We start from the raw sequence: 15,143 nt of genomic DNA, 5'->3' as shown, positions 1-15,143 counted from the left end.
GAGAAAAAAATGTATTCACTTGTTGATGGATAGAATATTCTATGTATGTCTATTAAGTCTAAATTATTGATTATTGAGTTCTATAGTTTTTTGTTCAATTTTTGTTTGAAGATCTATCCAGTGGTGAAAGAGGTGTGTTAAAGTCACCCAGTATTATTGTGTTGTGGTGTATTTGATTCCTGAAATTGAGAAGAGTTTGTTTGACATACATAGATGCTCCATTGTTTGGGGCATAAATATTTATAATTGTTATGTCTTGTTGATGTATGGTTCCCTTAAGCAGTATGAAATGTCCTTCTTTATCCCTTCTGACTAACTTTGGCCTGAAGTTCACTTTGTCTGATAAGAGGATGGAAACCCCAGTTTTGTATGCAGTCTGTGTATGTGATATGTTTTTTCCCATCCTTTCACCTTCAGTCTTTTGATGTCTTTTCCTGTGAGATGGATCCCTTGAAGGCAGCATATTGTTGCAACTTTTTTTTTTTTCTTAATCCACTCTGTCAGTTTATATCTTTTGATTAATGAGTTCAGGCCATTAACATTCAGTATTATTTTTGAAATGTGATTTGTATTCCCAGTCATTTTGGCTTATTTTTGGTTTTTAATTTGACTTGGTTTTTCCTTTTGGGGTAGTTCCTCCCTTTGCTGAATTTCATTGTTGTTTTTTATTTCCTCCTCATGGAATATTTTGCTGAGAATATTCTGTAGTGCAGGCTTTCTATTTGTAAATTCTTTAAACTTTTATTTATCATGAAAGGTTTTTATTTTGTCATCAAACTGAAGCTGAGTTTTGCTGGATATAAGATTCTTGATTGACATCCGGGACCTTCTAGATTTTAGGACTAGGGTTGAGAAATCTTCTGATATCTTTGTTGTTGGGATTAGGACATTATCTATAGATTGTGGAAAATTTCAATTGGCCAAAAGCCTTTCAGTGGGCCTGTATTTTAAGTTGCATGACAATGAGGTATACAAGATATGGAGAGGTTTGAAACCATGGGAGAGATGAAGGATGTTAAACACCTAGAAACCCCTTAAGTAAACAAGCAAATGTCAATGTTATTAGACTTGCATTTTGTAAATGTATGTGTTTCTGGGGGGTGGTGGTTGAGTGTGTATCTTTTTTCTCAAATCGGAATTACAATAGCTATTTCATTCTAACCTTGAAGAATTTGGTAAACTGTCACTTTGTAAGGGTTTTTAAAATATTTTAAAAGCTTTGCTTTTTAATTTATTCCATTGCTCATATAGCTCTCAAAGTTTGCCCCTATATTTTATGGGGGGGGGGAGACTGACTTCTTGCCACAGAGTATGTCTTAAAATCCCATTGACATGCACCTGTGTGTTCTGTAGGTGTGCATGTGGCTGCCCATCTGGTGAATGCCCTCAACTTCTCAGTGAACTACAGTGAAGATTTTGTTGAACTGAATGCAGCAAGATACCAAGATGAGGTGGGTGGTCTCTGTCTTCCCATTTTCTTTTCACTTGTCATTACATGACTAATGAGGGTCTGTGATTTTCACAGAAAATTTATACCTTGCTGCTCCTTTCGAGTGCTTTTAAAATGCAGTTGTCAAGTTGAGTTTTATTCCCTTTCAATAGAAAATATAGGTAATTACTATTTCGTAGTCTCTCCTGCTGAAAATGGGAGTTTGCAGAGTGTCTACTTTTTATATTCTGCAATGTTCAGATGGTTGCCACTCAGGTCTACATTCTGACTCCCAACAGCTTTGTCTAATTCCTATCCTTTATTTGAGAGTTTTGACAGTGCCATTATAGGGTAAAAATACTTTAATAACTCACATACCATATTTGTGGGAAAAAGGCAGAAAAGAAGGCTATTTGTGGATCATGGGTAATCAATAATTTAACTTAAAAAATATCAGTGAGTTTTCATGATTCCCTTTTTTCCCTCCACTGTGGTCCTGGGGATTGAACCCAGGGGGACTCGAACATAGAACTACATCCCCAGTCCTTTTTAATTTTTTTTTTTTTTAATTTTGAGACAGGCTTGCTATGTTGCAAACCTGGCCTTGAACATGAGATCCTCCTGCCTCAGTCTCCCTAGTAATTGGAATTACAGGAATGCCCTACTGATTCCACCTTTTTTCTTCTTTATTTTTAATCCTTGAAATAGATGACATTTAGCCAAATTCTGTAGCAGGTAGTATCTGACTTAGCTCCTTTTTTTCTATGTGAAACCACCCATGAAAAGAAATTATATGTACAAGTGGTGGGCCAGAGCCTGATGCACAGCATATGTGCGGCTGTGGTTGGATCTCTGCTGCTCTGTGCTTTCACATTGTCTTCAGGCTGTCTTTGCTTCACAATGCCAAGACAGCACCAAAACCAAGCTGTTCTGCCTCGTTGCCCTTTAGTGTGGACTGGTAGTGACAACACAACACAATTTTTATCCCTTTTCTTCTCCATTTTCTCTTCTACATATCACCTGAATTTTTAAGGTCAATACTGCTATAATTATATGCTTGACCTCCCTCCCAAAACAAAACAAAAGAGAAAGTAACAATAAACAGAAAAAAAATCACTAAATATAAATAGCAAGCAACTTTTGGTAAATTCCTTGCTTCTTCTGGTATTTAAAAAAAAAATCAGTACTATTTAATCGGTCTGGATTGAGCATTGGCATTGATATTTTCAAGAAGCTCACCAGGTGGTTATGGAGTGTACCTAGTACTGAGAGTCACAGAAAAAATCCAGCTCCTTAACTTGCCAATGACTGCCCTCCATGTGTAATGACTTCAGACCTAGCCTAAACTCCTAGCCTCCTTCTCCCTCTCTGCATCTATCTTCTTACCCTCTACCCACATTGCTTAGGGTTTTTTCTGCTCTTACTATAGAATTTTCTTATTATATCATTTTCTTTTCTTTTCTTTTTCTTATCTTTCCTTTTTCTTTCTAATGCTGGGGCTGGGGTTTGAACCTTGGTTTTTGCAGATGCTTAGGAAAACCATCTAACACTGAGTTACTTCCCCAGCTACATCCCCAGTACGTTTGCTTTGTCTCTTTTAGGATGCATATATCTTTAGTACATATAATCATTTTATCACATGAATATACTTTTTCTTAACATTCTAATATTTTAGTAATTTTAGGGTTTTTAGTTATTAAAGTTATTTTATGTTAGTACAACATACTATAAATCTGAGATGAAGTTAAAAGTGAAAGTTTATCCTTCAATGCTAGCCACAGTTGATTATTTTGTGTTTCTTTTAAGATATTTGAGTAGTATTTGATGATACCTATTCCTTTGCAGTTTACTTGTTTCCATAAGTATCCATATTAAAACTTACATATCTCTCATTCTCTTCATAAGAATGTGGTATAATTTATTTTTTAGTTTTTTTTTTAATTTATAGGCATTTAGGTTGATTTCATGGTTTTGTTATAAACCTCACCTCACTAAATTTTTGGTGACCCTGATACCTCTGTCTCATCTTGTCATCTGTGAAGCTGTTGCTCACCTTCCTGTTCCTGTTCTGTTTTCTTTCCCTGACAATAGTAATTGTTCCATCTTCTAGATTTCCATATTTATTCATTTATGTTTCTAGCACTGCCACTTTGCTCAACTCATTTTTTTTTTTTTCTTCTTCTAGCTATTTGTATTTTGGGTTTCTCTAGATCACACTTTGTAATTTCTCTAAAACCAGAAAGATAAGTCATTTGTCTTATAGCAGGTGAGGAGCTACTGTAAGACAATTGGCCCTTATTCAAAGTCTGTTTAGTTATACCACATAAATGGCTTCCTACTTAGTATATAACCTGGTCTAATTCCAGATGGAACATAAAGAAAATAATTCAAAAACTTGTGTAGGGGGCTTGGTGTATAGCTCAGCGGCTGAATGCTTGCCTAGCATGTATGAGGCCCTCAATTTGATCCCAAGCCCTGCAACAAAACAAACAGAAAACAAAACAAAACTTGTGCAACTTTAAGCATCGTGAAGGTGAAAATCAAATCCACACATTTACTGGAGATTGACCTAAATTTTCCAGAAGGTGTAAAGAGAGTTGACTATAGTCCATTACTGCATGAGAGATGTAGTTTAAAAGAAATACTACAAAAACAATGTTTTTGAACCCAGGGCCCTTGTGCTTGTGAGGCAAGCTCTCTACCAACTGAGCTATATCCCCAACCCTACAATAACAATGGTTTTTGTTTTCATGTCCTCTTTAAGTGTCCTCACAATTTTCACAGTATTTAAAATATAGTAAGTTTTCAATTACTCATCTTTGCACTGAATTTACAGTGTGTAAACCATGACATCATATTGGTATCAATTCTCACCATCTTGAGGATGTACTCGCAGTTGCAGTAGATAGAGGGTATATTAATTTTCCCACATTATAGTTGAAGATATTAAGTCTCAAAATTGTCAACAATGGGTTTAGGATCAATACCACTGGCTTATAAGCAGTCCTTAAGATTAAACCTTAGACCTTCTGAGTTATGTAGTACTCAGCCTTTCTCAGATAAAAAACTTCCCTGCATTGAATTCTTTTCCTTATTCTAATCTCCTCTAGCATTATGTAAATGTTATAAAACTTAGTTGAGTCTCTTTCACTTAAACTGGAAGAACAGTACCTTACATGCCCACTACATGGTTCTTATATCCTGCAGATTTCTTGTGGAATTTCATATCCGTGTTTATTTTCCAATCAAATATTTTCTTTTTCCTTTTTCTCAGGATCCTAGAAAACTACTCTTCACAACTGGTAAGTTGTTATTTGTTGCCTGTCTTTAGATTCAGGAATGTCTTTGAAAGTAAGCCCAGTCAAGTTGTGCAGCAATAAGATAAATGTTAAAATATAACATATGGGAAATTTGCATATGGGAACAAATATTAAGAGGTGAGGCATGAATGAGGACAGAGGGTCAAGGCAAACAGGTTTGAATGAACAGAGAGTGAAAGCAAGCAAACACATGTTATATTCTTCCAGTGAAAACTACACCCCATATGCTTGTTGAGGGCCTCCTTTGGGTGGCTGTTGTGACTCGGTGCCGTGGGAGATGGACACATGTCCTGCTCTGAAGGTGTTGGAAAGAAACACTGAGTGCTCCAGTATCAGCGTTGTTCATATAATTCTGTAATTTGGCAGGACATTTTATGATCTTAAAACCTTTAACAGAGAGGAGAAACAAGCCATTCTTGACATCAGTTATGGTTTTGAAACTGTGTCTCCTTTTTCATTTGTAATTTATTTTTCTATCTCAAGCATATTGTCCATGAAATCTCAGTCAAGACTATCAATTTGTTAAAGCACGTTTGAACCCTCATAATTTTTCTCCTGATGTTGTTAATTCTTACTAAAAGAGTTTTTTTCTTAACCTTGCATTTATTTATAAATATGAAAAAAGGAAACTGTATGGTGGGGACTTTCAGCATGTCCTGGACTTTTCAGAGACAAGGGTGATTGGGTAGTTGAGAGGATCCATTCTTAATGATTGTGATAACCCAATAAGGATCAGTCTGGCACAAGGGACTGAGGCACATTACCCTGTCAAAGGCATTATTTCTCTTTTGAACCAATTTCATGATGAAATATAACACAAATTCAGGTGCTTTATTCCCCATGTCATAATTATGTTTAGATTTTTATAATGTATTTTCTTTCTGCCTATGGATTTATGATATTTACTACTTATAAAGTATTTCAAACTTTTCTCTTTAGTAACAATGTAGTTTTGCTTACAATTTTGGTCATCAAAAACATGTTTTTATTTAAGCCTCAAGGTTTGGATGAGAAACAGGAGAGAGAAAAGCAGAAAAACAAAACCTTATGAATGAGTCAACTATTTTTTTGGTTCATATGAATTAATTTAGCAGAAATAAACAAGATCTTTGTATTAATACTGTTTTCTACAGTACAAAGTTTAATTGAAATCTTGGACCATTTCAAATGCTTTGAAGTCTAGTTTACAAAGATATAAAAAAATTTCTTACAAGTCTAAAATATTACATTGAGAAAATTTAGTATAATTGATACTGCTGTGTAAGCCTGTGATTCCCCCACTTTGAATAAAATGCCAGAAGTCTTCAGGAGTGCTATTGGAGTAAGATAAGATACTTAAAAATGCAAATTTCCTGGCTCTGAGAGGGAGTTAGTGTGTTCTTACCTGCTTTTCCTCGTACCTGGGAAGCTACTGTTCTGTTCTTATGGAACATTTTGTCATACTTTTGAGCATACCTTCTTACTACCTCCAACCTTTTGCCTGAGACAGCCAATTCTTTTTTGTTCACCTGGTCAATGTCTGATCATTCATAAAATCACAGTTGACAGGTTTGTGATCCTACCAAGATGGAGAATAGTTTATTGCCTTAAAAAACTGTCTTTTCCACTTCAAAGTGAGCCTCTTCAGGTGTGTGGCCGAGCTGCCTTCTAGGGTTTGCAAGACTCAAGGAAAACCTTTTTTTTTTTTCTTCTTCTTCTTCTTCTTTCTGTGGGATTTCTATTAATTTAAACAATTTGAGTCACCTCAAATTAGCAAGTAGGCATGGTCAAGTTCACATAATTTCATGAAAGAAAATCTATGCTAGCCCGCAAGAGCCAGGTGCTTCCCAGGCAGTGGACAGGGAACTGGGGCTCTAGACACAGAGCTTCCAAAGCATGAGTCTGGAACTTTCAGGGCATCAGGCTGAGTCCACTGAATAGGGGCAAGTCAGAGCACAGTGGAGCCTAAGGATGGCAATGGGATGAGAAATGCTGCCTCCACAAATTAATCCAATTTCGTAGTTTTACTAATGACCAAAAGTACGCCATGGCCATCTTTGAATGTTCTCAGATGCAGTGACTAGGAAAAATTAAGTTCCTGATGAAGAAATACATGAATGTTTTAGACTTTTATAGTGGTGAAGAATGTTTTTTATCCACTAATGGATTTCTTGGATTATAGTGTGGTCAATGTTGCAGTCTTATCTCTCTGTGTCCAAAAGTTTTTCAATGTCATTTAGAACTAAGAAATTAAGACTTTTGTAAAAGTAAATAAATAAAATGGGGAAGTAAAAATGACATAAAATATGGTAATTTGTTTGGGTCTTTGGCCCCCTTGCTCTTCTCGACCAGGGACAAGGGAAGAGAGCACTCCTCAACAAGGCCAGACCGGGAAAGGTAGGGCCAGCTGACCGCCCGCACCCAGCCCTCCAGGCAGAGGACAATCAGACACATCAGGGAGACCTGTCACAGCAGGAACTCATTTATTGAGGAAGTCACACAGCTTTTATGTAGGGTGAAGGTTAAGCGGGAACCAATCAGCTTAAAGGTCAGCAAGGCACAGTGGAGGGGGGGTTCACCAGGTGAGAGTCCCATAGGACTATATGGCAAGCATGAACTGATCACGTTCGCGGAACTGTTGTTAACCAGTTCCTGACGGTGATCTGATTTATCGTCATTAACCTTTGAAACCGCCTTTGAGGCCTTGATCTTGCTCACCCACCAGGGAGTAAGGAGTCAGCCTGAGTTAGTTAACGTGTCATTAGTCCCAACAGTAATTCGATTTGATACATAGGAAATGGTAAAAGTATTTCAATTAAAAATTTATATAATAAAAATAAAAAAGTTTAATAGTTAATTTTTTACCCATTCATTAAAAATGCTTGCATAGTACATATTTCCAAATTAGGTAATACCTTATATGGTGAGTAAAATGCCCAACATCTAATTTTAATTAGAAAAAAACTACATAAACAAATATAATTATGTTTCAAATTAAGTGAGAAGTAGAATAATTGACAAAAGATGGTATATTTCTGATCACATTAAGTATGGGTATAAATGATTCCTCAAATTCATCTAGAAATGACAGTAAATACAATTATTTACTTTAAAAGCTACTAATAAATGAATTTAATATGCAGAGATAAAAAATAGGAATAAACATAGAAACATATTTTCCTACAAATACAAGCAAATGTTTGGTTCATATGTTTGACTTCATAACTTGAAGGATTCCAAGGGTTCATGAAAATAAGCGTAATTCATTTAGGCAAGTAACTTTGCCCAGTGCAGTTAGACTTATGTGATTTTTCAACCTGTTTTTCCTGACTCTTGGAATGTATAGTAATAAAAGGCTAATATAAAGGGACTGGGCTGAGTTGTTAGGCAAGTCTAGGTTAGAGTGTCCTTGGATGGACCTGGAAAGCCCTCCATGCTTGGTTCTCTCTTAGCAATAACACCCGTATTGCAATTGCCTGCTTACCCTGCCTGTCTCCCCTCACTGGGCTGAGTTTTCTTTTAGAGGAGGATCATTAATTTGTAGCACTTAACAGTATATACTGTAGATGTCCACCAACAATATACTGAACAAATAAGATATTTGTTTAACTATTTTACGTGATACCCAGATCTCTATTACTGATAATAGATTTACAAACCTCTGTTTATTACTTCCAATGACTATACTTGGAGCTTTTTTTTTTTTTTTTTTAGATTTAAACTTAATTATATTAGCCATCAAATTAAATTTAAACAGAATAACATTTCCAAGAAATCTGAGATTATTAAACTATATAAAGCCACAAAAAAGCATATGGTAAGGAAAAAGTTATGAATATCATTAGTTTTTGACACAATTCCATGTAACTCTAATTAACTTTTATGAACATATTTCCAGTTGTTGTAAGCAAATGTTTTCAGATATTGTAGTTGAAATAGATAATTCACCATCATGGTTGGATTTTTCTAACATATCTCAAGGATGGTAGGACTGAAAGTATGGTACTTCATTAATAACAAAGTACATTATAACAGCAGAATTAACTCTTTAGCATCTCCCTCTCCTTTTTTTTTTTAAACCACTCTAATTATAGTAAGATTTTCTTTTTTCATGTGAAATTTTCTTCTTCATTGATCTGAAATCTGCTGATGTAAAACATTAAGAACTCTAGTCTTTTAATATATTTGGGAGATAGAAAAAATGAATTCTTTAGACAAAATAGACAACTTCATAAGGAATCTTATAATTATCAAATTTATTCTTGTTTGTTTACAAATGCAATTCAGTGGGATTAGAATTTTACCTAAGGGATAGGACCATAAATCAGAGCTATATACCACTGTCCAGAAGGTCTAGGCTTCTCCATCATCTTCAGATAATAAGTCAGTAATTTCATTTGAGTTTTTCTGCTTTCTAAGTGAATTCTCTAAAGTGAATTCAGTTCTTTGTTCAAATAAATTTGAGGAAATATTTAAGTTTACATGTGTTTCTTGACTTTAGTACTTAGAGACTTAATATACTGGTGTTCCCTATGTCTTTTTAAGGCAGGATTATGAGATTTTTGAGTAATAAAATCTAGTATCTCAGGAAATTAATGTTTGAAGAGTATGCCTTAGAAACTGTGACTCTATTCTAAACATAGCCAGTGTTTTCAAGTGTCTTTCCAATGAGGTGATTGCAGATATTCCACAATTTCAGAATATCAGCATATTCAGAACCACATAGGAGACCCTATGTGTGTATGTAGTAAAACATTAATAAAGACCCAATAAAATTGTTGCAGAGGCTCCTCCTTCCACAAATTTCATACTGTAGACTGTATATGCATTTGAGATTCTAAACTTTAGTTATTCCTTTGGTCAAATAAGGGTCTTTTTTTTTTTAATTACTTGAAATGGGAGAGACTAGTTTACTCTTTCATTTTCTTCAAATTCATTGAATTATAATTGAAGTTCATTAAGTTACACATATACATAAGTATGTAATTTGATTGGTTTCAATATATATGTTATATCAAACCATCAGTAAAATCGAGATAATATTTTTATAACCCCCAAAATATTTTTGTGCCCCTTAACAGTGTTTTGTGTCCTCACCCCTCTCAGCAACTGATTTGCTTTATATCACTAAAGAATGGTGTGATTATTTCCTTTGTTGAGAAAAAACTTTTTAGTTTGAATCCATCCCATTTATTGATCCTTATATTCATTTCTTGTGCTTTAGGAGTCTTGTTAAGGAAGTTTGATCCCAAGCCAACGTGATGAAAATTTGGGCCTACTTTTTCTTCTGTTAGGTGCAGGGTCTCTGGTCTGATTCCAAGGTCCTTGATCCATTTTGAGTTGATTTTTGTGCAGGGTGAGAGATAGGGGTTTAGTTTCATTTTGCTGCTTATGGATTTCCAGTTTTGTCAGCACCATTTGTTGAACAGGCTATCTTTTCTCCATTGTATGTGTTTGGCACCTGTGTCTAGTATGAAATAACTGTATTTGGGTTTTTCTATGTGTCTTCTATTCTGTACCATGGGTCTACCCGTCTATTTCGGTGTCAATACCATGCCCTTTTTGTTACTATGACTCTGTAGGATAGTTTAGAGTCTGGTATTGTGATACCTTCTGCTTCACTCTTCCTGTTCAGGATTGTTTTGGCTATTCGAGGTCTCTTATTCTTCCAGATGAAGTTCATGATTGCTTTCTCTATTTCTATGAGGAATGTCATTGGGATTTTAAGGAATTGCATTGAATCTGTATAGCACCTTTGGTAGAATGACCAGTTTGACATTATTACTTCTGCCTATCCAAGAACATGGAAGATCTTTCCATCTTTTAAGGTCTTCTTCAATTTCTTTCTTTAGTTTTCTGTAGTTTTCATTGTAGAGGTCTTTCACCTCTTTTGTTAGATTGATTCCCAAGTATTTTATTTTATTTTTTTTTGAGGCTATTGTGAATGAAGTGGTTTTCCTAATTTTTCTTTTAGAGTATTCATTACTTATGAATAGAAATGCATTAGATTTATGCATATTAATTTTATATCGTGCTACTTTGCTGAATTCATTAATTAGTTCTAGAAGTTTTCTGGCAGAATTTTTGAATCCTCTAAATATAAATCTATCATTGGCAAATAGTGATAGTTTAAGTTCTTTTTTCTGTTTGTATCCCTTTAATTTCTTTGTTCTAACTGATGCAATAATGTGAAAAGAGAGTCTACAGAGTAGGAGAAAATCTTTTCCACATGCACTTCAGATATAGCCTTAATCTCCAAAATTTATAAAGAACTTAAAAAACTTTACACCAAAAATACAAAGAACCCAATCAATAAATGGACTAAGGAACTGGACAGACACTTTACAGAAGAAGACATACAGGAGATTAATAAATATACTAAAAAGTGTTGAACATCTCTAGTAATTAAAGAAATGCAAATTACAACCAACCTAAGATTTCATCTTACTCCAATTAGAATGGCTATTGTCAAGAACACAAGCAATAATAGGTATTGGCATGGATGTGGTGAAAAAGGCACACTTGTATATTGCTGGTAGAGCTGCAAATTGGTGCAGCCACTCTGGAAAGCAGTATGGAGATTCCTCAGAAAACTTGGAATGGACCCAACTTTGACCTAGTTATTCCATTCCTTGGTTTATACCCAAAGGACTTAAAATTAGCATACTACAGCCACATCAATAACTGGATTGTGGAACCAACAACCTAGATGCCCTTCAACAGATGAATGGATAAAAAAACTGTGGTATATATACACAATGGAATATTATTCAGACATAAAGAAAAATAATATTATGTTATTTGGAGATAAGTGGATGGAATTGGAGAATATCATGCTAAGTGAAAAAAGTCAATCCCAAAAAAACAAAGACTGGATGTTTTCTCTGATAAGTGGTTGATGATGCATAATGGGGATAGGGGGTGGGAGGATAAGAGAAGAATGGAGGAACTTTGGATTAGGTAGAGGGAAATGAGAGGAGAGAGGAGTGGGAGTATGAAAGATGGTGGAATGAGACAGACATCATTACCCTATGTACATGTATGGTTACATAAATGGTGTGAATCTATGTTGTGTACAACCATAGAAATGAAAAGTTGTACTCCATTTTTTGCACAATGAATCAAAATGCACTCTTTAACAATAAAAAAAATATAAAAATAGAATGGTGTGAATTTTCTAGATTTTTCTATAAAAGTAATCGTAGGGCTTGTACTTTTTTGGAGTAAAGCAATTTGCTTTTTTCACCCACTCTAAAAATGCTACGATTCATCTTTGTCCTTGCTTAATTTTATTTTGGACCAGGGATTGAATCCAGAGGCACTTAACCACTGAGCCATATCCCCATCCCTTTTTAGGCTTTTTTTTTTTTTTTTTTTTTTTTTTTTAATTTTGAGACAGGATCTCACTAAGTTGCTTAGGGCTTCACTAAGTGGTTGAGGCTGGCTTTGAACTTTCAATCCTCTTCCCTCAGTCTCCCCAGCAACTGGAATCACAGGCATGTGCCACCACACCCAGCTCTCTCCTTGCTTATGTATTGACACTTCATGGCTTTTTATTGCTGATTAATTTTCCAGATATAGATAAAATTGTAATTGTTTATTCATTCATATGCTTATGGAAATCAGAATCATTTATGTGCCCTATTTAAAAGTAAAACAGCTATGAGCATTGTTGAGTAAATCCTTGTGCGACTATTTGTTTTCTTTTGAGTAAATACTTGGGAGTATAATGGCGGTGCCATTTGGTAAGAATGCTATTTTTTAAAAAATGGCATATTTCCCGTACTATTAATCCTTTAGCACGAACTAGATTAGATATCTTGATCTTCTCATATCCCTAAGGATGGAAGCACTCCCATGGAGGACAAAGGAAGATCTTAAGAAGGAAATGTAGAGAAGACTTGATTTGCATTAGATCATTAAGTATATCAGGGAAGGGCATGTTCCATTAAGTTTCTAAATTTGTTTCATGGGAAAAATGAGAAGAAAGCATATAACTGTTAAAATCCAAAGATCTCCCTTAGTTTTCATGTGCCCCTTTACAAGTGATACTTGTTTCTAATGCACTGAGAGTTCTAAAGTTATCTGCCAATGTTGCTAAGTCTACTGCAATCATAATGATGCATACTTGTGTGAACCTTACACTGTATCCCCTTGTTTACTTCTGTAGTGGCACATGGTCCATGATCACCTTCTGTTCTATAGGTGGTGCCAGACAAGAGGAGAACTGGGGGAATTGTATATTCTTCTGCAGACAATAGTCTTCCTGTAGTTTTCTTTGTAGCACAATTTAAGAGTCTCAGATGAGCTGTTTCTTGTGTGATTTTAAGACTAAAAAGTGTTGCATAGACAGGATATTTAATTTGGTAATAAAATGTAAGAAAAGGACTTATTGAGATTTCAGCTGTTTTAGGAATGGTATATCAACTGTTCATTTGGATACACTAGATAGTCTAATCTTAAATTTGTAGCAATTTACCTGTCATTAATTTTGACATGTTTATACACTTTATTCTTTTTAAAAAACAAACATCGTGCCATGTCAAAAGGACTGATTTTAGTGTGATTTCCATAGTAAGAGAAACTATCTCTGCAAGTATTTTTAAAACATCAGCACAATATTTTTTTCTTAAAATCTACAATTTTTGTTCCATATTTTTTATTTTTAAAAAGCTCTAGGTTTTATCAAAAATATTTATTTTTCAAATTATTCAGGTAGCAAAGTCCAAATACAGTTCTTTGAAATTGAAGCTGGAGGAGCTTCTAAACCCATAATGGAGGGAGGAGAGAGTAAAAAATTGAGTATTATGGTTGAGAAAACCGAAACAACAGGGGTGCTGAATGTTAACACTGTCCCTGTGTATTAATTACTGACATTTGGTTTCATATGTGCCTTTACGAGTAGGTATATATTCACAATTCTGAGTTGAATATTTGGGAATACATAATAGAATTCTATTAAAGGAAGAAAAGATTCTGCTTTGTCTTAAGTACTTTGGAACTGTGCTGATTTTGAAAAGTCTTGTTTGAGGAGAACATACATGCACATAAGCAATTTGATTTTGGCTTCCTGCAGAACAGTACAGTACTTTGGATTTTAAGGAAACAATCTTTTGTGCTTTTTTTCTCAGTGTGATTTAAGTTAAAACCTACTTATATATATTTTTACAGTTCCTGGCCTGACAGGGGTCTGCATGGTGGTGGTGCTTTTCCTCATGATTACGGCCTCTACATATGCAATAAGGTAAGTGTCAGTCAGTTCTGTCATCTACTAGTTTATATTATTGATACTTTCTTCTGATTATTTTCATTTTCATGTGTATAAAATGTCTTGAGAAGCCAAAGTGTTTAGCCAATGCAATGTCCTAGTTAATGGACTATTCCAGGTAACAAAGACAAAGATGATTTTATATGTCATTTCTTGTTCTGCAGAATCTCTTTAATGATCAAGGAAATTTGAATTCTTCAGAAACATCTTTCTGAAGGATACTTTATTTCTATGGGACAGAGGCTTGAATTCAATTGCACACATTAAAATTATTTTATAGATAATTTCCTGATATCAATTTGTTTTGCTGTGAAATAACATAGTGTTCCAAATAGAACTGTGGAAATATGGTTGGTTGATATCTGCTAAAATAATTGGAGATACATGCATTCATATTGGTTTTCATATTAAAAGATTTTGAGCAATCTCAGAGATATATTATGAGGAGCACTTTTCTATTATTTCTAGTGGACACTTTCTATGTTTAAAACAATGAGATTCCGATAAAACAGTGAGTTTAGTCCAAAGGAGTAGCTTAATTACTATTTCTCAGCACAGAAAGGTGGAAAACAAAATGCCAGGCCTCCATTCTGCAGAGCAAAACCGCTGTCGCTGAGCCTCTGTTACCACTTATCAGATATCACATCTACAACAAGTGCCTCCCAAGTATGTGGTGGAGAGGGGTTCTCATTCCTCAGTCCCAAAAAAGGGAGAGATATGGTTTGAAAATCGTGTCAATGGTGAGGACATGAAAGGGGGAAGAGCAACAGCCATTAACACAATTTCATGTTAAGTAATTGTAGCCTTGGTTTCAGCAAACTCCTGGAAACCAAATTAAATGGATGTAGAACCCACTTCTGAGAAAGAGTCTTAATCCTATGAACTCCCTTTTTGTAGAAGGGAAGGGTCCAGTCTGTAAGGGAAGCCATATCCAGGTAAAACTGTAACCTCCAGTCTGCTGTTGGCAAGGATGTCACCACCGGGAGAAGGGTAAGGTAATTGTCGATATCCATAAGCAGGAACCCAACTCTCAGAAGCATGAGATACAAGCTCAGGGTTACACAGTTCTAAATCTTGAAGAACAGACTTTTCAGACACATAGGTTGCTTTCTGCTAAGATAAGGAATGCATCACTCTGCCAGAGTAC

At 35.0% G+C, this 15,143-nt stretch overlaps 1 protein-coding gene across 4 annotated transcripts in view; it reads left to right on the top strand.

Annotated features, from left to right (window-relative positions):
• Nucleotides 1-15,143, top strand: part of Nox4 (NADPH oxidase 4) — a 205,105-nt gene that overhangs the window by 62,828 nt on the left and 127,134 nt on the right. For all 4 annotated transcript variants that reach the window (XM_047517045.1, XM_047517047.1, XM_047517048.1 and 1 more), the window contains 3 exons: nucleotides 1,354-1,451; nucleotides 4,704-4,731; nucleotides 13,900-13,972. In XM_047517045.1, coding sequence (XP_047373001.1) covers nucleotides 1,354-1,451; nucleotides 4,704-4,731; nucleotides 13,900-13,972 — 199 coding nt within the window. The remainder of the gene's footprint in view (nucleotides 1-1,353; nucleotides 1,452-4,703; nucleotides 4,732-13,899; nucleotides 13,973-15,143) is intronic.

Source organism: Sciurus carolinensis, chromosome 11 (genome assembly GCF_902686445.1).
Source record: "Sciurus carolinensis chromosome 11, mSciCar1.2, whole genome shotgun sequence".
Classification (NCBI taxonomy): Eukaryota; Metazoa; Chordata; class Mammalia; order Rodentia; family Sciuridae; genus Sciurus; species Sciurus carolinensis.
The sequence above is the reverse complement of the archived record's forward strand: the minus strand, read 5'-3'. Positions and strand labels throughout refer to the sequence as shown.